General features: G+C 43.9%; 1 protein-coding gene across 1 annotated transcript; it reads right to left on the bottom strand.

Moving 5' to 3' along the window:
- Positions 1–798: 798 nt before the first annotated feature.
- Positions 799–25,406, bottom strand: L3HYPDH (trans-L-3-hydroxyproline dehydratase). The gene is made up of 5 exons (XM_073609358.1): positions 24,768–25,406; positions 20,200–20,369; positions 19,887–20,009; positions 11,044–11,181; positions 799–6,528 (listed from the first exon to the last, which is right to left on the bottom strand). The coding sequence occupies exons 1-5, from the start codon at positions 25,249–25,251 to the stop codon at positions 6,403–6,405; spliced, it is 1,041 nt and encodes a 346-aa protein (XP_073465459.1). The 5' UTR covers positions 25,252–25,406; the 3' UTR covers positions 799–6,402.
- Between the last annotated feature and the right edge of the window lie 8 nt (positions 25,407–25,414).

The following is a 25,414-nucleotide window of genomic DNA, read 5'->3' as shown; positions in this document are numbered from 1 at the left end:
CAAACAAAAACCATGTAAACTCCTTTAAATGTTCTTGTTGAAAACAAATGTTGATATGACCCCACTAACCATTAGAAAATTGAACAAACATCCTTAAAACAAACTTCAAACCAGATTCTACTAATGTACAGCTAGGCATTCATTGAGGCTTGGGTTCACATCTATGCGTTTTTCAGCATGTTTTCAGTTATGCAGAAACCCACTACAGTCCATTGAACATAGTTTTCTATGGGTCACGTTCACAGGTTGTGGTTTCTGTTTCCATAGACTTCAATTGAAATACAGCGGAAATGCATATATTTAAAAAAAAAAAAAAAAAAAAAAAAAAAGGGGAATCAAAAACAGTGCTTGCATTTTCTATGCGTTTCATGCGTATAAAACATGGCAAAAACGCGTGTGAAAAAATGAAAAGGCACCTAGAAAACGCATCAACCTGCATTGGTGTGAACCAGGCAGAAGAGCCTCATTTTAATATAATGATGCCCGATCTCAAGCCAGACATCTGTTCAGTTGCATTTAATGCAGAGCAATAAAAATATATGTGCCAAATACCTATAATCAATATAGTATGAATCTATACATCAGCAGACAATGAAAAGTAAATGATGTATCGCATAAAAAAAAAAAAGATAACTAGACAGCAATAAGTGATAATTGGGGATTATGTAAAATTATGAAGCTTTATGCAGATACAATTTTTAACAAAACATAGCATTACATACATGTAACACTACCTTACCATTTATAGATCATACAATAACAATATATATATATATATATATATATATATATATATATATATATATATATATATATATATATATATATATATATATATATATATATATCCTGATTTACACAGGATTTATACACAGATATTTAGAGCTTTAGGTATATATATTATTTGCTGGTATATTTCAGCGCTGTATCTCTTTTCTATTTGGTTCTGTAGCACCTGTGATATTCATACAGCAGCTATTGGTTATAGATTTCTGTATTTGACAAGACAGCAGCACACAGACCCAATATATTTTTAAATTATCTTAGCGCTGTGTAGTCATACTGTATAGCTGTCACAATAACCTTTTTGCAGGCTTAAAAAAAAAAAAAAAAAAAGCTCTATATTGAGAGAACTTCAAAGTCTGCCATAAATGAAAGGTCTAGGTGTCATGCTCATCCAATGGCTTCAATACTTCTGAAGCAGACCTGGAACCAGTATGTGGATCAGAAATTCAGATTTGCAATAGCAGGAGATTGTGACCGGATCTCTATGGAGCCGGTTCACATATCTCCGCAGCAGCTCCAGTGAAATTTGCACAGGAACGCTGTGCGTCTTTTGGTCCGTTTCAGGCCCGAATTCAGCCCAAAAAAATAAAATCAGGCTGACATCTGACATAAAACGGTAAATGAGGACGCACTGGACTCCTTCTGTGAGCCGCTGCCTGCTCATATGTGAGCCCAGCCTTAAAGTGTAACCTCATTTAGGTTATTAAAATACAATACTCTAGACATTGCTAGGATTTTAACAAGCTTTTTGCAGAATCATACCTTGTTCTTTTATAAAGTTCCTCTTCTGCTCATGTCCTTTCTCAGACTGATCTCTGATGGGGAGGGTATGCACCAATTATACCCACATGGTGCAGCCCCAGGGTAGTAATGAGAACAGCTGCAAGTCTGCATTCCTTTAAGCAAGCCATAGATCAGTGGTCATCAACCCTGTCCTCAGGGCCCACTAACAGGCCAGGTTTTAAGTATTACCTTGGGGAGATGCAGACTAGAATACTGCAATTACTGAGCAGCAAATTATATCACCTGGGATGTATTTCAGTTATCTTACAAACCTGGCCTGTTAGAGCCCATTCACACAGGGACGACTTGTCAGACGACCTAGTCGCCTCCCGTTCTGTGCTATGGAACCGTTCTAAGGGGAGCGACGCAAGTCGCTCCGACTTAGAAAAAGGTTCCTGTACGACTTCGGGGGCGACTTGCATAGACTTCTATACAGAAGTCGTTTTGCAAGTCGCCCGGGCAGTCGTTTGCAGGTCGCCTCGCTGAGGCGACCTGCAAGTCGTGTTGCCCCTGTGTGAATGGGGTCTTAGTGGGACCTGAGGACAGGGTTGATGACCACTGATATAGACAATACAATTTTCTTTCCTTCCACCACTTAAAAATCACTTGATTCCTCCATCAACAGTCAGTGTTGATGGAGAAATCCCTCCCAGCACACTATTGTGTTCTGCCAGTGAGCAGAACACAATGATCACTGCAGGCAGCTATAGCCGCCAGCAGCGATCGCATGCTTAAATGGATCAATGGATTGACTTCAGTACAGCAAGCCTGCTTATAGATGTATGGAATCTTGGCTGGTTCCCGCTGAACTGGTCAGGATTCAATCCATCTACGGCCAGCTTTAGAAAAAACAGGCCTTGGGCTTAGCTTAGACTTACAATAAAAACATTTGGTTTAACCATGTTTTTTTACTGCCCCCCAACCTGCAAAGGCAGCTGTACAGGGGTATACACATGCCACGGCCACAATACTTTGCATCACAGTGTGGCAAAAATGATCCCCGCTGTTACGTTCAATGGGCAGTATCGCCCACCAAACACAAGCCATTCAAGTTAATGGGGCTGTGCCGCAACCATGTACAGTGTATGCGGTTGTGGAATGGCGCTGCAGAATTCAAAACAGATGGCGAGGAGGAAACATAATGCCTCACTGCCTTTCAAACGCCCTCTGAAAAGCGATGTACAGCGGATTGCGCTACAGAGAACAGCACATTTATAAACAAGCTCTAGGACTACACTGGATACTACCCCCATGCACACTTTGGCATGACATTGTATAAAAATCAATGGCCAGCACCTCCACTGTCTATATTGGCCATGTATGTGACAATAGCACAGAATTGCTGCTGCATCTGATCACTACATGCAAGCGGCCCCCTGCACACCCGTCACATTAGGATGAGTGGCTGTGTCCGTACAGCCGCTGCGTGGCTCCAGGATCAAGGCGCTCATTCACAATGTATGGGCCACAGCACCCATATGAATGAGGCTTTAAACATCTCTGCTACTGAGAGATTTAACTACTCTCTGGCATTCATCACATTAGGAGCACATTGGATTCAGTGTGGTCAGCAGGTGACTGCCAACAAGTAAAGCTGAACTATTTTTGCTCTGTAGTAGAAAGTCAGCTATTGTTCTTCAATGTGCTGTACCCTTCAGACACACCAATCCAAGACCCAGCCCTGGGTCCTCTTCTGTCAGCCGGCATTAAACCCACTTCCTGTGAGCCCCGGCTGTCAGAGACCTACCCCCTGGTGCATTGTCTTGTGCTGCAGTGTTGTAATTCAGAGGCACTGGGGTGCCATTCAAAACTTATGGCGTTGCAACACACTGAGATGTAGGTTTTTTCCCCGTTTTGCAATAACATGGTCATTTGAACATGCTTAAATCCCCTAATATTCAGGGCTCATTCACATCAAAGTGCTGTAGTAACGTATGGTAATACATTATGTACATTGTGTTACTAATAATTTTAAATGGCAACCCAACGCACAATGTGCATTGCAATGTACTGTGTTGCAAAATAGAAAAAATGCATCAAAAATCCAATTTTTCATCTGTTCGGGTATGAAGCCCATTCACTGTGAATAGGCTGACTATTGCAACTTGCCACGATGCCTAAAAATGTGTGCAGTGCCTGGTGGTGTGACTGAGCACTAATTAAAATCAATCATAGGCAGACTACGCTGTTAATATGTGCTGCCAAAGTTTATGATTTGGTACTGGAGCGATGCGTTTTCTAGCGATGAAACCATCCACTTTATATACTGTAGCTGTTAATGGCCATTAAATATGTGAAGCTGATGTGTTTTAAAGTATAAAATTTCATAACAGCAGCAGAGGAAAAACTGATATTACCTACAGCAGCCACTCAGATAACTACTTCCAGGTTGTAATGTGCCCTGGCTAGAATGACATCTGTGATCTGATTGGTTGCTATGGCCATCCAATGTTCTTTCATCTAGTCTTTAACCCAGTCCAGCCTATGGTAATATGACAGCCGTGCAGGAGCCCTCTTATCCTGGGAGGATGTCATATGGCGTCCCCCCAGAATTGCACTCTGGCGCGATCTGTCACCGGCTGTGTCCATCGGACACAGCCGGTGACAGATCACTGTACTGGCCCACTGCCAGTACCATGTGATTGCTGTCGCCAATCACATGACCATTGTACACAATAAAAAGACTTTGTTTCATGCCTTTTATTGTGTACTATTGTGATGAGCTCTGTGATTGGTGACAGTGATCACATGGTACAGACAGGGCCAATCATAGCGCATTTGTAACATACGATTAGCTGTGGCCAATCACAGCTAATCCCAATAGTAAACACTGAATGAACAGTTTTCATTCAGAAAAAAATGGTTGCTTATAACTGTAAGATTCAGTTATAAACAATCATAGTGTGTGTAAAAAAAAAAAAAAAATCCTGATCACCGCCCCAGAGTAGTGTTACTATGGTAACACTGTATTGCTCTGTATGTAAAAAAAATAAAAAAAACAAAAAACAAATTTATAAATTTAAAATAAAAATTAAAATGATTAAATTTACCTTTAATATAACTTTAATGCCCCGTACACACGGTCGGACTTTGTTCGGACATTCCGACAACAAAATCCTAGGATTTTTTCCGACGGATGTTGGCTCAAACTTGTCTTGCATACACACGGTCACACAAAGTTGTTGGAAAATCCGATCGTTCTAAACACGGTGACATAAAACACGTACGTCGGGACTATAAACGGGGCAGTGGCCAATAGCCTTCATCTCTTTATTTATTCTGAGCATGCGTGGCACTTTGTCCGTCGGATTTGTGTACACACGATCGGAATTTCCGACAACGGATTTTGTTGTCGGAAAATTTTATATCCTGCTCTCAAACTTTGTGCGTCGGAAAATCCGATGGAAAATGTGTGATGGAGCCCACACACGGTCAGAATTTCCGACAACAAGGTCCTATCACACATTTTCCATCGGAAAATCCGACCGTGTGTACGGGGCATAAGAGTGGAGATTCTGATTCAAGTGTTGCTTTCTGGCTGCTTCTTTAGGCTCCATTCATACTTGTGCGACTTGTCATGCAACTTTGGACTTCAACGTTGCATGACTAGTCGTTCCCCACCTTTTCCAACGAGAACTATTCATACACATGTAAAAAGCTGCAGTTTATGCAGTACTTTGGTCCAACTTTCATGCAACGTGAGGGCCATAGAGTGTAATGTTAACCCTCAAAAGTTGCATGAAAGTTGTACCTGAATGGTATACAATGCAACAGTTGTGGTACAGTTATCCATTATCACTGGTCAAAACTAAAGTCGTATCAAAGCTGCACCCATATAAAGTTGCATCAAAGTTGCAATCCTAAGTCGGCACAGCTTTGGAGTCGTACAAGCGTGTTTGAAGCCTTAAAGAAGGAGAAAGTTGCCTTTGTAAAAAGTGCTGACATGCAGGCTTTTTTATGACAAAAAAGACTGTGTACATCTCTTCTGTCATAGAGGTTTCTCTTTGCCTGTTAGTACTTTTCATTTGTATGTGCAGCTCAGTGTACAATCCTGGCAAAATTCTGTGCCAGGTCGAAGAAACTTCTGTGCACATGTGCGGGAGTTACGACATCTGGTCCTGGCCAATCAACCGGCTGAAGGCCCTACCCTGTGACTGGACAGTGAAAGGAGAAACAGCACATTGATGAGGTCATCTTTCTGTTAAGCCAGGAACACGCAATGAGATTATCGGACAAATGATCGTCCGTTTTTTTTGCATGCTAGTCTCCATATTGAAAACTAACAGGTTAATTCTCATACGGCAGAATAAAAATTTGGAAGTGATGTAATGTATTTATGAATGAAAAAACTGTACTGATTAAATTAAAATTGTACGAGAAAATTTTTTGTGTTTGTCCCTTCGGAAAATTTTGGATGAAAGCTGTGTACTAACAATCAAATTATCATACGATTGATTCAAAAGCAATTTTTTTTGTACAATATGCTGATCGTGTGTACCCGACTTTATTCAGCATGTTCCCTGCACTGTAACAGACCTGATTGGCTCTTTGTTTTGCTTTTCTCTCCTCTAAGCTCTGCTGTACAGAAACTGCAAGAGGCTGATACCAAGTCATATTAAGCTACTTATACCACTTGGCATTAAACAAAAAAAAAACAAAAAAAAAAAAAAAATTTAGGGATGTCTTATAGATCTTCAGCTTTAAAGTCTGGCAAATGAGGTCGGATCACTCATTAGCACTAAGCTGAAATCACAATGTAGTTTTGCCCTAACTAAATTCTAATGATTGTACAAGCCACTTATAGAATCATGACACTTGACTAGGATTGGGTCATTATTTAAGGAGAAACCCGTCTTTCAGCTGATCTTCATTTTCCAGAACAAAGCTTGCTGTTCCAGTGTAGTAAGCATGGCCAGAGACCTCCACGATCACAGCTTTATGTTCCCCACATACAGTCTCCTGAGTAAAGAGATGATTGTGTCAGAAGAAAATAATAATTCAAGTCCATTCAGTGTACTTCTAATGCTATGAACCAATACAATGTTACTTAAAGGCTAAATTCCACCTTTTTTCTTCTAAATTCCAGCTCCCTTATGTATCAATATAACATGAATGTACTTCTTTTGCAAAAATAAAACATCTTTCTATTAATTCTACACAGGCTTACCTCACTCTCTTCATAGCCGTTTAAACACACTGCTCGATTACTTCTGCCTTACTTCCTGGTCAGACTTTAGGTCATAACACAGGAAGGAGTTGACCAGCTGAGGGTAGATGATGCAGGGTGTGTGCTAATGAGATCAGCTGGTCAACTCCTTCCTGTGTCATGACCTAAAGTCTTTCCAGGAAGTAAGGCAGAAGTAATCAAGCAGTGTATTGGTACATGGGGGGGGGGGGGGCTGGAATTTAGTGATTAAAGGTGAACTTGGCCTTTAAAGTGTATGCATAGCCAAAACTTTTTTTTTGTGTACAGACACAGACCTTGCTCAACCATTTTTAATAGAATATCTTCAAATTACAACTTCTTAGTTCCATGCTGAAGCAGCCTTGGAAGCCCTTCTGACCACGATAGCTGACTGTACAGTGTAAAAACGCTTCAGATCACCAACTCCACACCATCTTGTGGAAGTGGAGTCACCCTTGGGTTCCAGCTCCATCTCCCAGGTTTTTACAGTCTGTGCCCCCGCTATGTAGAAAGCCCTCTCTATATGTCCTGGTGACCATAGTCACTAATGGGAAATCAACAATATAATTGTCACCAGAGCAGAAATAGGGAGGATAAATCTTCCAAAGGGGTCACTTATTCCAGTGGCAACTATTTCACTTTGTAAGGATTTCTTCTCACCTTATATTGCTTCTCTTAGACAAGAAATTACCGTATATACTCGAGTATAAGCCGAGTTTTTCAGCAAGTATATACTCGAGTCAAACACTTTTCTGCAGCAAAAAATTTCATTTTCCGAACCGACCTTGGGGCCCTGTATCTCGGGGCCACTTGGTGCTAGGAACCCCAAATTTGGTGTGCAAACCCAGTGGAAGTAGTACCACAACATATCCAAAGCTGGGGTTCCTACCAAGTGGCCCCAAATTCAGGTTCGGAAAATGTCATTATCTGCTGCAGACAAGTGCTTGACATTTTCTGAACCGATTTTGGGGCCCCGTATCTCAGGGTCACTTGGAGCTAGGATATATTCTGGTGCTAGTTCCACTGGGTTTGCACACAAAATTTGGGGTTCCTAGCACTAAGTGGCCCCGAGATACGGGGCCCCAAAGTAGGTTCGGAAAATGTCATTCTCTGCTGCAGAAAAGTACTTGACATTTTCTGAACCGATATTTGGGGCCCTGTATCTCGGGGCCACTTGGTGCTAGGAAAGTCAGCTTTAGATATATTGTGTTGCTAGCTCCACTGGGTTTGCACACCAAATTTGGGGTTCCTAGCACTAAGTGGCCCTGAGATACGGGGCCCCAAAGTCGGTCAACTGTGTCCATCTGCAGCAATGTCATTTCGGGAACCTTTGGGTCCAGAGACCCCAATTTTTGGCTGTAGCTAGGGGGCATCTAGGAACCCTTAACTACTGATTTTGAAGTTCGGGGGACCTATGGCTGCAAATGAGCACAGTGAGGCTGCAAATGGGCATTGTTGACCCTCTTTTCCACTTACAGTAGCTGCGCATTTCTCACCCTCGGCTTATACTCGAGTCAATAAGTTTTCCCAGTTTTTTGTGGTAAAATTAGGTGCCTCGGCTTATATTCGGGTTGACTTATACTCGAGTATATACGGTAAGTGAAATCTCCCCTATGGGACACATTAAAAAATAAACTGCCAGAGGTTTTAACTCTTCCCTACTTTATCTAAAAAAAATTAAAAAGAAGGATTTGGCTATACATGCATTTTGTAAAGGAAACATCATTTTAGACACCGATTATAACTGTCCAATAATATTATTGAATATTTACCACAAACTGGAAGCATCAATGTGACTTAAAATATACATTTCTAAACAATGAAAAATTGTAAACATTTAATTTTTGTGCCCTTAAAATAGTATTTAAAAAAAAAAAAAAATGACTATACATTCCCTTGTTCAGCTCTGACTTATTAAAAAAGATTTCCATGGTTATAAACCTAGGGATCTATTGGGATCGACATGGATGGGTTATTTCCTTCCACAGATTCCAAAGGCTGGATTGACAATAGTGATCTGCGGGTTGGGTGCAGCGCGATTGCATCTGCATTTTTCACATGGTTGGAGGTGTATTTCCATTGAATTCTATTAGACTGTGCGTTTTCTGAATGTCATGAAAACACATGATCTAATAGAAGTTGCATGTAAAACAATGTGAAAAACGTAGATACAATCATGCTGCACCCAAACCACACTGCACAGGTGTGAACCCAGCATTTAGCAAACAGCAGCAGGGAATTCGAAGCCTAACCCTGGCTAAAAAAATCCTTCAGTGGAGTTCCCTTGGTACAGGAAAGGGCTGTATTACTTACCTTACTGCTCAATCCGGCAGGCTCAGTCGTGCTCCTCTTCTCCATGATACTCCGGATTGTGGACAATCTCTTGATGTCATCACATACAATGCCCTCCTGCCCTGTATGTGGAAGAAAGCGTGCCACTGCAGCCAGGAGCACCTTAGAGGAGGTAGCATGGGACCAGTTGCTCATATAGCGGGAGCCTTGCAGAGTGAGGAAAACGCATTGCATCTTTTCCCTTCACCCCTGTATTTAACAAGCATTTAAAGTGATACTAAAGTCTCAGTTTTTTTCCATTAAAAAATAACAAACGTGTTATACTTACCTGCTCTGTGAAATTGTTTTACACAGAGCATCCCAGATCCTCCTCTTCTCGGGTCCCTCTAACCGGCTCTCCTGGCCCCTCCCTCCTGCAGAGTGCCCCCACAGCAAGCGGCTTGCTATGGGGGCACCAGAGCAGCTGCTCTGTGTGTCCATCCAGTAGTAGATGCTTTTACAAACATTGGGTTCATCTGGAATTTGTACATTACATTTAAAGTGATATTAAAGTCTTGTTTTTTTTTTTGTTTTTTTTTGTTTCAATTTAACAAACTTGTCCTACTTACCTGCTTTGTGCAGTGGTTTTGCACAGACCAGTCTCTTCTTTGGTCCCTTGTCAGCGCTCCTAGCCCCTCCCTCCTGCAGAGTGCCCCCACAGCAAGCGGCTTGCTATGGGGGCACCAGAGCAGCTGCTCTGTGTGTCCATTCAGACACCCCTCTCTCTCCTCATTGGCCCACTGACTGTGACAGCAACGGGCGCTGCGCTGCTGTCTCAGCCAATGAGGAGGGAGAGTCCCGGCCAGCCATGACTCCCCTGTAACATGGCTGGATCGAGATAGGGCTCAGGTAAGTATTAGTGGGGCTGAGGAGGGCTGCTGCACAGAGGTTTTTATCTTAATGCATAGAATGCATTAAAATAAAAAAGCCTTCTGCCTTTACAACCACTTTAAACCTTGAGTGTGGGGGGGTCCACGGCAGGGTTTTTTTCTTTCCCTTCTGACCACAGATGGAATTTAAGAGGAGAGAACAAAAAACCTCCACCATCTTAAAGAGAACCAACAACAAGTTAGTTTATGCAAGAATATGTATATTCAGTTTTAAATCATTATAATTATTTACTTTCAGTGAAGTTGCACTTAAAGCGGAGTTTCGCGAAAAAAAAAATTTATATGTCAGCAGCTACAAATACTGCAGCTGCTGACTTTTAAAATAAGGACACTTACCTGTCCCGGGGTCCAGCGATGTCGACACCCGAGACCGAACCGTCCCTCGGTCCTCGGGTGCTGCCGCCGCCATTCTTACTGAGGGAATCAGGAAGTGAAGCGTTGCAGCTTCACTGCCCGGTTCCCTACTGCGCATGCGTGAGTCGCTCTGCGCGTCTACACTGGTCCCCGTTGTGTTGTGGGAACTGTGTATTTCCCACAACACAACGGGGGGTGGGCGGGGGGTCTGCGGCTAGTTATACCCGGAAGTGGGTGCAGATACCTGTATTATACAGGTATCTGCACCTCCCTCCCCCCTGAAAGGTGCCAATTGTGACACCGGAGGGGGGGAGGAATCCGATGACCGGAAGTTCCACTTTAGGGTGGAACTCCGCTTTAAACAACATGATCGTTTCTGATCTCTCTCAAGGTCTCTGCATTTGACTTTCTGGGTCTGTCCACCTGCTGTAGACGTTATAAAAGGGTTCTACGCTCTTGTTTGGGTTTTATTTATTTTTAATTATAGAGAATGCAGCAGGAGATGCTGGAGGGCCTAAATGGGAACGGTGTTGGCAGGGAGATTCCCATGTTTGAATATCTGATATATAAGAAACCAGGGGCTGACTACCAGGGGCCCACCAGGCTCCCCCCATAGCAAAAATATCACTTTTGGGTGCATGGACCCGTAATTTTTTGTTTTTTTGTTAAAGGATTTCTAATTAATAAAGAATGTGCTCTTCAACTTTAAAATACCTTAACAGCCTTCCCAGTAAATAAAGATTTGGTGGCTCCACTCTTAAAAGTCCTCGTTTGATCCAGTTGTATTAGACCTTTGTGGTACTGTAAGGCAATCCGGGCGGTCACACCAGAACCAGTAGGACTGCGATCAACCTAAAGAGTTAAAAAAAAAAAAAAAAAAAAAAAAAAGGGGAATGGAAAGGCAGGAGATATAGAGATATATATACACACACACACACACACACACACCATCTCACAAAACTGAGTACACCCCTCACATTTTTGTAAATATTTTATTATTTATTATTTTAACTTTTCATGTGACAACACTGAAGAAATGACACTTTGCTACAATGTAAAGTAGTGAGTGTACAGCTTGTATAACAGTGGAAATTTGCTGTCCCCTCAAAATAACTCAACACACAGCCATTAATGTCTAAAACGCTGGCAACAAAAGTGAGTACACCCCTAAGTGAAAATGTCCAAATTGTGTCCAATTAGCCATTTTTCCTCCCTGGTGTCATGTGACTCATTAGTGTTACAAGGTCTCAGGTCTTCAACATGGCACCTCAAGGCAAAGAACTCTGAAGAGCTGAAAAAAAAAAAAAGAATTGTTGCTCTACATAAAGATGGCCTAGGCTATAAGAAGATTGCCAAGACCCTAAAACTGAGCTGCAGCGCGGTGGCCAAGACCATACAGCGATTTAACAGGACAGGTCCTACTCGGAACAGGCCTCGCCATGGTTGACCAAAGAAGTTGAGTGCACGTGCTCAGCATCATATCTAGAGGTTGTCTTTGGGAAATAGAGGTATGAGTGCTGCCAGCACTGCTGCAGAGATTTAAGGGGTGGGGGGTCAGCCTGTCAGTGCTCAGACCATACGCCACACACTGCATCAAACTGGTCTGCATGGCTGTTGTATCAGGAAGCCTCTTCTTCTAAAGATGATGTACAAGAAAGCCCGCAGTTTGCTGAAGACAAACAGACTACGGACATGGATTACGGGAACCATGTCCTGTGGTCTGATGATGAGACCAAGATAAACTTATTTGGTTCAGATGGTGTCAAGCGTGTGTGGCGGCAACCAGGTGAGGAGTACAAAGAAAAGCGTGTCTTGCCTACAGTCAAGCATGGTGGTGGGAGTGTCTTGGTGTGGGGCTGCATGAGTGCTGCCGGCACTGGGGAGCTACAGTTCATTGAGGGAACCATGAATGCCAACATGTACTGTGACATACTGAAGCAGAGCATGAACCCCTCCCTTCAGAGACTGGGCTGCAGGGCAGTATTCCAACATGATAACATCCCCAAACACACCTCCAAGATGACCACTGCCTTGCTAAACAAGCCGAGGGTAAAAGTGATGGACTGGCCAAGCATGTCTCCAGACCTAAACCCTATTGACCATCTGTGGGGCATCCTCAAACAGAAGGTGGATGCACAAGGTCTCTCCATGATGTTGTCATGGAGGAGTGGAAGAGGACTCCAGTGGCAAACTGTGAAGCTCTGGTGAACTCAATACCCAAGAAGGTTAAGGCAGTGCTGGAAAATAATGGTGGCCACACAGAATATTGACACTTTGAGCCCAATTTGGACATTTTCACTTAGGGGTTTACTCACTTTTGTTGCCATCGGTTTAGACAAAATTGGCTGTGTGTTGAGTCATTTTGAGAGGACAGCAAATCTGCATACACACACACATATATCTCTCTTTTCAGATGTGTCTTTAAAAGAAACACAAAAATGATCTGGGAAGAGGATACTATAGAAAAGTATGTGACCAATTGGCTACTGTGGGACCACTTTAAACCCTTGGCTGAACTTCAGCTCTGTCTATAAATGGTACTATCTGGAGATTCACAAGACAGTAGTATAATATAGTCATGAGATGTACACAGTAAGATTACTTTTTTCCTTCCCTTTCCCCCGATTCCCCTTCTACAGTGCCTCGAAAAAGTATTCATATCCCTTGACAATTTTACACATTTTGTCATGTTACAACTAAAAACATAAATGCATTTTATGTGATAGACTAACACAAAGTGGCACATAATTGTGAAGTGGAAGGAATATGATAAATGGTTTTCAATTTTTTTTACAAGTAAACATCTGAAAATTGTGGGGTGCATTTGTATGCAGCCTCCCTTTACTCTGATACCCCTAACTAAAATCAAGTGGAAGCAATTGCCTTCAGAAGTCACCGAATTAGTAAATAGAGTCCACCCGTGTGTCATGTAATCACAGTATACATACAACTGTTCTGTGAAGCCCTCAGAGGTTTGTTAGAGAACCTTAGTGAACAAACAGCATCAAGAAGGCTAAGAAACACATCAGACAGGTCAGGGATAAAGTTGAGGAGAAGTTTAAAGCAGGGTTAGGTTATAAATAAAATATCGCAAACTTTGAACATCTCATGGAGCAATGTTCAATCCATCATCCGCAAAAATGGAAAGAGTATGGCACAACTGCAAACTGAAAGGGACATACCCAAAAAGACTTGTAGCTCCAATTGCAGTGAAAGGTGGTTCTACAAAGTATTGACTCAGTGGGGCTGAATACAAATGCACTCCACACTTTTCATATATTTGTAAAAAAAAAAAAAAAAAACATTTATCATTTTCCTTCCACTTCACAATTATGTGCCACTTTGTGTTGGTCTATCACATAAAATCCCAAGAAAATAAATTTACGTTTTTGGTTAGAACATGACAAAATGTGGAAAATGTCAAGGGGTATGAATACTTTTTCAAGGCACTGTATCCTTTCTTCTCTTATGACCTTGTTTCCCATCACTATCCTTTTCTATACTCCTAGTCACATGGAGCAATAAGTGACTCGAGTCAATAGCACAGCCCTGGAACAACACACAAGAAAACTTCCACAGGAAGGAAAAAGCAAAAGCAGACCTGGATGCAACCTTCTCGAGTTTGGTCCGACCAACCTGAAGAGACCCATATGTACACGGGTGCATATCCACTTAGATCTGACCGCCCATGTGGATACATTGCAGGCAATTCTTGATCTGCCTAATCATGGGTCAAGATTTACTCTGTGCCGCTTCACGGTACTGCGGTGCAGAAAACTGCATGTGCTTCGGACAGGAATCGCACCGCATTCCTGTTCAAATCACATGCGATTCTTTGTAGTGCGATTTGAGCCATTCATTTTTTTTGTTGGCACTGGAATCGATGTGCGTAGGTGTTCACACCCATGTGATTCGATTCAGCCAATCGCACCATTTTTGGGGCGTCGTTAACACAGGTACCCGCAGTGATTCGCATTAGCAGAGTGCAATTGTGATGCGGTGCAGGATACGCACAGGAATCAATGTGAATCCCACACCAAAACTGGAGAGTACAAAATCTGGTGCTGCTCTGCATAGAATCAGCTTCCAGTGGACTACCATGCACAGCTGCACCAGATTTTGCACTCTCCAGTTTTAGTAAATGAGCCCCCAATGTATCAGTCTGTCCACATATGATAAATAAACTATAACAACATTTTACACAGATTCCTTTTAATATGTTCTATGCAATTTACACTCTTAGTACCTTTCAAAACGTAATAAATGTGATTAAACATAAAAGTAAGACAGACTTATCAATTAGGGACAAAAGACATACCTCATCCATCCTAGAGTCCTACCCCAGCGCACACCCACAGATTTAAAGTTAAATATATTTTTTTATTGGCAAATAGTAAACTATTTTATGAGCATATTTTTCCTTAAATTATATATGCAGTGTATGTGTTAATGGAATGATTTATGATATATACGTTATTTCTCACATTTCGTCCAGGAGATAAAAAAAAAAAAAAAAAAAAAAAAAAAAAAAAAGTAAAAAAGATACTGCTTAGAATTTTTGGAGTAATGACTACCAAATGTTATGAAGATAAGATAGAGAAAAAACAGAATGCAGAGTTCAGGAGTGCGTTACATAAAGAATGCAGGTCTAAGGAGCACACTACATAAAGAATGCAGGGCTCAGCTGTGCCCATCTATGCAGCCTCACCAGTGCCCATCCAAAGCAGCCTCACCAGTGCCCATCCAAAGCAGCCTCACCAGTGCCCATCCAAAGCAGCCTCACCAGAGCCCATCCAAAGCAGCCTCACCAGAGCCCATCCAAAGCAGCCTCACCAGAGCCCATCCAAAGCAGCCTCACCAGAGCCCATCCAAAGCAGCCTCACCAGAGCCCATCCAAAGCAGCCTCACCAGAGCCCATCCAAAGCAGCCTCACCAGAGCCCATCCAAAGCAGCCTCACCAGAGCCCATCCAAAGCAGCCTCACCAGAGCCCATCCAAAGCAGCCTCACCAGAGCCCATCCAAAGCAGCCTCACCAGAGCCCATCCAAAGCAGCCTCACCAGAGCCCATCCAAAGCAGCCTCACCAGAGCCCATCCAAAGCAGCCTCACCAGAGCCCATCCAAAGCAGCCTCACCAGAGCCCATCCAAAGCAGCCTCACCAGAGCCCATCCAAAGCAGCCTCACCAGAGCCCATCCAAAGCAGCCTCACCAGAGCCCATCCAAAGCAGCCTCACCAGAGCCCATCCAAAGCAGCCTCACCAGAGCCCATCCAAAGCAGCTTCACCAGAGCCCATCCAAAGCAGCTTCACCAGAGCCCATCCAAAGCAGCCTCACCAGAGCCCATCCAAAGCAGCCTCACCAGAGCCCATCCAAAGCAGCCTCACCAGAGCCCATCCAAAGCAGCCTCACCAGAGCCCATCCAAAGCAGCCTCACCAGTGCCCATCCAATGCAGCCGGTGAATCAAATTAAAGCTGTCGCAGCGGGCGACGCAATCCTTACACACCCCCCAATGTGTGGCATTTGGGGCGGACCACCCCCCCTTTGGTATGCCACTGGCTTCGGCACCCCCCCTCTGCCATCCGTACCTGCCCAGGATTGGCCCTGCACCTAGCGCCGCCCCTGCCTGCCGGGGACCAAACCAGGGACAGTCTGGCTGCGGGGACAGTGTCCTCAGTCCGGGGACGTCTGGTCACCCTATTGTAAACCTCAGACATGAAATATGAATAAAGCATAACCCCTTATATAGTGTGTACTTTTCTCAATTAAGAGCTCTAAGTGTCATTTCTGTCTGCTGCTTCGTTCCTCTGCTATCAGCACTAGTCCCTTCTGACGAGTTTTCCTGACACCAAGAGAAAAAAGGTGACAGGGAGGGATCTCCAGCTGATTGACAGCCTCAGCTCTGTCCCTGTGTGCTGTGTGAAGCATGTGTGCCTTCTCTCCAATCAACTCTCAGATCTCTCCTCACTGAGCTCTGCACAGTGTAACTTCAGCTCCCTGCCCATTTTTTCTAAACTCTCAGACACGCTTTATAAATTCAGCACTTAAAATGGATGTAGAGAAGACTGCATACAGGTATAACTTATGTAGAATGATTTGTTTCATCTCTGTGTATCATCTGAGAATAGTCCCTTCACTGGGTATAAGTGAGGATTTACAACCGTTTGACAGTCAAGTTCCTGGGTTTGTGTGGCTGAACCATTCTTGGCATTCCTTTCAGCACTGATCACTGTAGCAGCTTGTAACAAACACTGCCAAATGAATAGGCCTGTGTACTGATATTTAAAACATGTCCAACTGTTTTTTTATTTCAGCAAACTTTCATGTTAAATCAATTCATAGAGATTTAGGTAACCCTCTCCCCACTTAAAGAAGACCTGACCTGAAGGCTTCTATTTCTAACTTCTGCTAAAAATGCTGGCTACTTTCCTACACAAAGGACTTAGTTATTTGGTAGTGGCGGTTTTTTTCTGGAAATAGATTTTAAAGAATATTTATTGCCAGCCTTCAAGGTCCTTATATATGGTCATCTTTCGGAGCAGATTAAATCCTAACAATTGAAGTGGTTCGAAAGGCTGAAGGTTTTTTTTTATCTTAATGCATTCTCTACATTAAAGGTAAAAAAAAAAAAAAAACTGGGTGCAGCTCCCTTCCGAACCCCCCCCCCCCCCCCCCATACTCATCTGAGCCTGATCTCGATCCAGCGCTGTGCGTGGAAAGCAGCAGCTCTCTCCCTCCTCATAGGCTCAGAGTAAGCAGCAGGATCCATTGGCTCCTGCAGCTGTCAATCACAGCTAGTGAGAAGGGAGAGAGCAGAGCGAGTTGCTGCTTTCGCTCTGAATCAAGATAGGGCTCAGGTAAGTATAAGGAGGGGGGGCGTTGTTTGGGAGCGAGTCCAGAACAGGAAGTGGGTCAGATGGCCATTCTTGGATCGAAATTCAGCTGGTTCAGCGGGTACCAGCCAAATTTCGATCATGTATGGGCAAGGTGGTTGTACAGAAGTTGATGTATTGATCGACTTCTTTACAGCCATCCTGTAACATTTCTGCAGCTCGATCAGTGCTGCCAGCTACAACCTGCAGCACTAATCAGTGCATTCTGACAGCACGGTAGCTTTCCCACTGTCAGAATACAACTCAGAGGGAGGATTTGTCTATCCACATCGAATGTGTGGAAGGGGGAAATTAAGTCAGTTTTTTTTCCTCAGCTGGCTGAACAAGAAAAAAAAATAAAATAAAGACTATGTATTGTATGAGCTGCCGTAATCACCAGGTGAAAATAAAGGAAACAAACACCAGAAAAGAAAACAAATGCAGCCACCACATCTAAGGACTGGTTAGCTACAATATATTTGTCTTTTGGGTTTAGATATATTTTAAGGCATTTCACAGTAAACTAACTGTGATGAAGAATAAAGGCTGTTGCTGCCAGATGATATGAAAACGGTCCTTTTTGATATGGGAGTGTGCTTGGCACCTCTGTACCTAAACCCTCAGCCAAAATGGCCACCTCCACACAGAAACAACATAGAAACAAGGCATAGTAAGTCTAGTCCATTGTCCTCTGCTTCCCTTTTCTTGGCACAGCTTCCAGAGATCATATCTTCTTGAATACATAGGCTAATTTTTAGGAGTCAAATTTTGCCTAAACATCTGAATAAGTAGGCACCATAGGCAGCAGGATTCAAGGAGTGACTTAAAGCGGAGCTCCACCCAAAAGGGGAAGCTCCACTTGTTCGCACCCTCCCTGGTTTTGACAGGTACCCGCTCCCACTTCCGGGTAAGATTGCCGCACGACAATCTACTGCATGTCTGGTCCCTCCTCCTTCCTCCCCACTGCCTTCTGGGACCTATGTATGTCCCAGAAGATGGCAGGACCATTCAGAAAGCGCAGCGCGACTCACGCGTCGAGTAGGAAACTGGCAGTAGTAGTGCAGTAGGAAACTGGCTGTAAAGCCTGAAGGCTTCACTGCTGGTTTCCCTTACTTGCAATGGTGGCGCATGCACCTGAAGCCGATGGACGAATCGGCTAGGGGTGCCGACAGTGCAGGATCCCTGGACAGGTAAGTGTCCTTGTATTAAAAGTCAGCAGCTATAGTATTTGTAGCTGCTGACTTTTATTTTATTTTTTTTCAGACAGAGCTCCTCTTTAACCACTTCAATTCCAGGCACATTCGCCCCTTCCCGCCCAGGACAATTTTCAGCTGTCGCACTTTGAATGACAGTTGCGTCGTCATGCTACACTGTACCCAAACACAATTTTTATAATTTTGTTCCCACAAATAGAGCTTTCTTTGGGTGGTGTTTGATCACCTCTGCAGTTTTTATTTTTTGCTAAACTAAAAAAAAAAAAAAAAAAAAAAGACCAAATTTTTTGAAAAAAAAAAAAAGTTTTTCTTCGATTCGGTTATAAAATTTGGTTTTCTCCTTCACTGACGGGCACTGATTAGGCGCCATTGATGGGCACTGATATGTAGAATTGATGGGCACTGATAGGTGGAACTGATATGCAGCACTGATGGGCACCAATAAGCGGCACTGACAGGCAGCTGTGATGGGCACTGACTGGCTGCCGTGATGGGCACCAATAGGCGGTAACGATTGGCAGGTGGCACTGATGATGAGGTACTGACAGGTTTTACTGCTGGGTACTAATTGGCACTGATATGGGTACTGTCATGTTTTTTTTTTTTTATGGGGCACTGACTGGCAGCTGTGGTAGCACATCTGATGAGGCTGTGCTGATAATCAATGTGCCAATTATCAGCACAGACCCCACCTCTGACAGGGAGATCTGCCGATCGGCTCTTCTGTCAGTGCGAACCAAGGAATGCTGTTTACCGGCACTTCCTGGTTCACAAGATGATCAGCTGTTATTGGTCACAGCTGATCACATGGTAAGAAGCCTCTGTCAGAGACTTCTTACCATGATCGGAGATGCGGTGTGTCAGACATGACGTCCAGCATGTTATCCTGCTGGACATCATATGATGCCCAGTCAGGATAACTGAACCACTTCCCGGCCGTCATTCTGCTATAGGCCGGGCGGGAAGTGGTTAAAGTGGTTGTAAACCCTTAAATTTACCCAGTAAAGTAACTGGATTCAGGTGATAAACAGAGATTAAACAAATACTCCTACATAAGTTGTACCCGTTTATCTGCAGTTTTGTCTTCTCTACAGCCGTTCAGAGTGCTGAATAATAAAGCTTGTCTGAATGTTCAGGAAAAAGGAGGCAAAGATCTGAAGTTACACTCGGCAGAGCTCAGTGAGGAGAGCTCTGAGAGCTGATTGGAGGGAAGAGACACACCACCCTTCACACAGCACACCAGGACAGAGCTCAGACTTTCACTCTGCTAGAGATCACTCCTGTGTCACCTTTTTTCTCTTGGTGTCAGGAAATTTGTCAGAACTGATTTATGCTCACAGCAGAGCAACGAAGCAGTAGACAGAATTGACACTTAACTGAAACAAGCACACACTATAGAGGGATATGCTTTGTTCACAACCACTTTAAGTCCTTTCACACAGGTGGTTTTTGCTTTGGGTCAATAGATTGCTACCTGGGAATCTGCGAATATACAGATATTGGCAGTGGGCTCCTCGCTGTATTCATCCTTTCCATCAGTCAGTATTGTGCCATATAAGAAAGCCAGATCTTCGCTGTCTGGATGGCTGATTTTAACCTGGAAAAAAAAATCCGAAAGGCCATTCAGTAAATGTTTACAATGAGAGAGAATAGTTAGTTTTATTATGTGCTGAAGTAAGAAATATTAGTATCTGTTAATCTATCAGTGGTGGGACAGCAGAATAGATTACTGGGCACAAAGGACAGGATTGGTCAGTGGATTGGTAGGAGCGGGCAGTGTACCCTACCTGAGCCTTCACAGCATCAGTCACTGCAGCTGCAGCATCTACCAGATCCCTCGTCTTAGAGGTGCACACATCCAGGCCAAACCTCTCTGCACTTACAAAGGCATAGAAGGCTCCTCCATATGCTATGTCCACTACTACTGTCCCATAGCCGGGAACAACAACCGGGACATCTGCACACACAAAACATCAGCAGAGCATCAGTGTAAGAGAGAGGTTTTGTATAACCACTTGCCTACAGGGCACTTACACCCCCTTCCTGCCCAAGTCATTTTTCAGCTTTCAGCGCTGTCACACTTTGAATGACAATTGCGCGGTCGTGCTACACTGTACCCAAACAATTTTTTTATAATTTTTTTCACACAAATAGAGCTATTTTTTGGTGGTATTTAACCACTGCTGGGTTTTTTATTTTTTTTTTTTTACAAAAAAAAAAGACCAAAATTTTCGAAAAAAAATGTTTTTTACTTTTTTTCTGTCAGTAAATTTTGTAACCAAGTAATTTTTCACCTTCACTGATGTGCGCTGATGAGGCGGCACTGATAGGCTGAGCTGGTGGGCATTGATGAGGTGGCACTTATGGGCACTGATTAGGTGGCACTGATGAGGAGGCACTAATATGCCGCACTCATGGGCACTAATAGGTGGTACTGATGGGCACTGATAGACAGCAGTGATGGGCAGCACTGATAGGCCACACTGATAGGCGACACTGACTGGCATCGCTAATGGGCACTGATTGGTGGCACTTGTGGGCAATGATCTATGACACTATATTGCTATATTGTAATCAGGGCACTGATAATCAATTTGCTATTGTCACACAACTGGGTGGGCTCAGGGCGTAGTGCTCTGCGCCCCGAGTCCAATCTTTTTTGAAGCCAATTAGAGCCTAAGGCTCTAATTATGCTATTTATGTGCTTTTAAAAAAACAAAAACCCATTGAAATCCATAGGAAGAGAGAGTGGGGATTTTTGAGGGTGCAAAGTATCATCAAATGTATTCAATAAAAAATATTTTGCCCTGGGAGTGGAGACACAGGTGCATATTCCTTTACTTTGTACACTCTATGTTTTTTTGAAGATGGTTGTTGAATGTTTACTTTCCATAGCCTCTCACATGTACACTATACCTTTTCTTAGATAGCTTGATACTTATCATTTTTTGTATATGTTGTTTGTGTGTTGTCCATTTCAGAAGGCCTGTACCCCCGCAAAGACAGCTCCCCTGAAGAAGCCCGACTTATGGGCGAAACATGTCGGGTCTCGTTATGCTGTCCTGTTTAACATCTCGATAATAATATTGTACATGCCTGTGTCCTCTGGTTTTATGAATATTTTCTGTTTTGCCTCCCAAAACAAAAAATAAAATATTTTTTATTGAATACATTTGATGATATTTTGCACCCTCAAAAATCCCCACCCTCTCTTCCTGTGGTTTCTATATTTACCTGGGGATTGGTGCCACTACCTGGCTGTGTCTTCCACTATCAATTATTCGCTCATCCATTGAAATCCATGCGTCTGGTGCCCTGCATGTAGATTAGGGGAAGGGAGCAGGGGCAAAAAAAAAATCCCAATCACAAAAGCGGACTTTACTACTGCTTTAGGCTCGATTCACACCTATGCATGTTGCTTTTGAGCGTTTTTGGAGGTTTTTTTTTCATGCTTGCCACGTTTTTGAGCAGCGTTTTTGCCGCGTTTTGCGTTTTTTTTTTTTTTTTTTCATTTTTTTTACAGTCTTAAAAAAAAATTACCAAAAAAAATAAATAAAAAAAAAACGGCAAAAACGCACCAAAAACGCATCAAAAACGGTGCAAAAACGGTGCAAAAACGGTGCAAAAACGGTGCACTTGCGTTTTTGATGCTTGTCCATTGAAAACCATTACATGCAAAACGCTGCTTTTTGCATGAAAAAAAGTCCCCGACCCTTTCCAAAAACGCAGAGATACAAAAAAGCATTGATGTGAACATGTTCCATAGGAACCCATGTTAAAAAATTCCCGTGCATTTCTGCAAAATGCATCAAAAAACGCGCTAGTGTGAATGGGGCCTTAAAGCCTAAGGCCCCTTTCACACGTGTGGATCCGTGTTGATCCAACACGTGAACGTCTGCTTGCTCAGCGGGGATCGCTCCGTTGATCCCCGCTGAGCCGGCGGATGACAGGGCGGTCCCTGCACACTGTGCAGGGACCGCCCTGTCAGATCTCCGCTCTCCCCTATGGGGGATCGGATGAACACGGACCATCTGTCCGTGTTCATCCGATCCGCTCTGCAGATGGATAGAAAAATAGGATTTTCTTCCGTCTGCAGAATCGGACGATAGCGGGGCCGGATGATATCGGGTGTTAGTGGATGTTCATCCGCTGACACCCGCTATCCCATAGGATGGATGAAATACGGACATACGGTCCGCACGTGTGAAAGGGCCTAACTCCAGAAATATTTTCTTTAGTAACAGATGGGCCCATTGTGATCACTGAATAAACTATGTGCAGCATCAACTTCAGAGAGTATACAGCACAGTGTTCTGGCAGTGGGATGGGGCTTTCCACTTTCACTCCTGGGACGAGACTGAGTCCGGATGAGGATGCCTTGTATTTTTATGAATGGTCACAAAGTTTCCTCTGATTGTCTGAAGGGATGGGTGGATGAGGTTATGATCTCCAAACAGCACTGTATACTGTATGTAGCGAATGCCAGCACTTCCAACTAGTGCAGCTGTTGGCAAATAAGTGTTTTTTTGGGCCAGCTTGGCCCAAAAAACTATTTAAAGTCATTGTAAACCTGGAGTTAGGCTTTAAACAAAATATGTATGGTATAAGAATAAATGAAATAATAAAGCATGGTGCCCTACTGTTCTCTATGTACCTTGTACTGTGATATCCCTATCATAAGGCTGACTGTATATTGCCTTCTTTGTTATTCTACTTTTGTATAGAACCAACAAACATCTTTTGAATGAAAAATAATAAAGCAAACAAAGATTTGGGTACATTTACCGGTATATTGTATATTTAGAATTAGATGTATAAGTATATTCTATTATCTTGCAATATATCCACTATAACCGCATGGATCCATGTACTTACAATGTACATATAAATCTACTTATAAATATGCAATATAGATATACAATTTAAAGGATAAGATCACCTTTACAGAAAAAATAATAAATGCACATATTTTTGCAGAAAAATATGCCGTGTACAGAGTGCAGGGTTCAGGAGTGTGTTATGTACAGAGAGCAGAGCTCAGGATTATGCTACATACAGAGTGCAGAAGTGTGCTGCATACAGAGTGCAGGGTTCAGGCGTGTGCTGTGTACAGAGTGCAGCATTCAGGTGTTTGCTGTGTACAGGGTTCAGGCGTGTTGCTGTGTACAGAGTTCAGGAGCGTGTTATGTACAGCGTTCAGGCGCGTGTTATGTACAGCGTTCAGGCGCGTGTTATGTACAGCGTTCAGGCGCGTGTTATGTACAGCGTTCAGGCGCGTGTTGCTGTGTACAGAGTTCAGGAGCGTGTTGCTGTGTACAGAGTTCAGGAGCGTGTTGCTGTGTACAGAGTTCAGGAGCGTGTTGCTGTGTACAGAGTTCAGGAGCGTGTTGCTGTGTACAGAGTTCAGGAGCGTGTTGCTGTGTACAGAGTTCAGGAGCGTGTTGCTGTGTACAGAGTTCAGGAGCGTGTTGCTGTGTACAGAGTTCAGGAGCGTGTTGCTGTGTACAGCGTTCAGGCGCGTGTTATGTACAGCGTTCAGGAGCGTGTTATGTACAGCGTTCAGGAGCGTGTTGCTGTGTACAGAGTTCAGGAGCGTGCTGCTGTGTACAGAGTTCAGGAGCGTGCTGCTGTGTACAGAGTTCAGGAGCGTGCTATGTACAGAGTTCAGGAGCGTGTTGCTGTGTACAGAGTTCAGGAGCGTGTTGCTGTGTACAGAGTTCAGGAGCGTGTTGCTGTGTACAGAGTTCAGGAGCGTGTTGCTGTGTACAGAGTTCAGGAGCGTGTTGCTGTGTACAGAGTTCAGGAGCGTGTTGCTGTGTACAGAGTTCAGGAGCGTGCTATGTACAGAGTTCAGGAGCGTGCTACGTACAGCGTTCAGGAGCGTGTTATGTACAGCGTTCAGGAGCGTGTTATCGTACAGAGTGCAGGGTTTGGGGGTGCGATATGCACAGTGTGCAACCCCAACCTCCTCCCCAAAGCTTTTCTACATCTCTCTCTCCTACCTCGCAGGGAGCGGGAATGGAGGGGGAGAGCTGGAGGTAGCGGAAAGGCGTTCCGCCACATTCCGGCTGCAAAACTGGGTGCGAGGGCCACATGACAAGACCTGGAGGCCGGATTCCTGTTTGACAGGTAACAAAAAAAAGTAAGTAGAAGAGGTAAGATCTGCGCAAAAGGGTGAATTACTACCATATTGTACAGTGGAAGTGCTAGTAACTGAGGGCCTCCGGGACGGAGGATAATGCGATAACAGCCAGTACAGAAGGTGATGTAACAGCGCAGGGGGCAATGTGATCACATATGTTGGCGCAGATGACGTAATCATTATAATAAATACAAAAATGATGATAACAATTACCTGTGCAGAGGGCGAAGGCTGGAACACTATGGAAGCGTACACGTCCACTGCGCCCCTCATTATGGGAGACATAGGCTTGCACCACTCCGCAGGGGCAGTGTATATTGACCGGAGTGTCCCGCCCCTGCGGTTCCACCAGCCCATAATCCACAGCGAAGCGGCCCAGGGCAATGACGGCGTGCCCACACATGGTGCTGTAGCCCTCATTGTGCATGAACAGCACCCCTAGGTGGGCCTCTGGCACCTCGCTGGGCACCAGCAGAGCCCCGTACATGTCCCGGTGCCCCCGGGGCTCCAGCATCAGCAGGCGGCGGACCCAGTCCATGTGTTCCCGCACCCAGCGCCTCTTCTCCAGCACCGTACTCCCCTCCGGCACCGGGGCTCCGCTCAGAACAATCCGCAGCGGCTCCCCGCCCGTGTGCATGTCCACCACCGACAGCACCGGCCCATCATTCGGGGGTAAGCGAAACTTCAGCGCCGACATGACACTTCACCGCAGGACTGGCAGGGCAGCTGACTGGCAGAGCAGCTAACTGGCGGCGGCCATCTTTATTGTGGGCAAAACTTTGTCTGCTTTACTTCGGCTGTAAAACAATAGTGTTTGTCTCGAGCAATGACCGACAAGAAGCTATATGTAATTCTCACTG

The sequence above is a fragment of the Aquarana catesbeiana genome, linkage group LG13 (genome assembly GCF_042186555.1).
Source record: "Aquarana catesbeiana isolate 2022-GZ linkage group LG13, ASM4218655v1, whole genome shotgun sequence".
Lineage (NCBI taxonomy): Eukaryota > Metazoa > Chordata > Amphibia > Anura > Ranidae > Aquarana > Aquarana catesbeiana.
The sequence above is the reverse complement of the archived record's forward strand: the minus strand, read 5'-3'. Positions and strand labels throughout refer to the sequence as shown.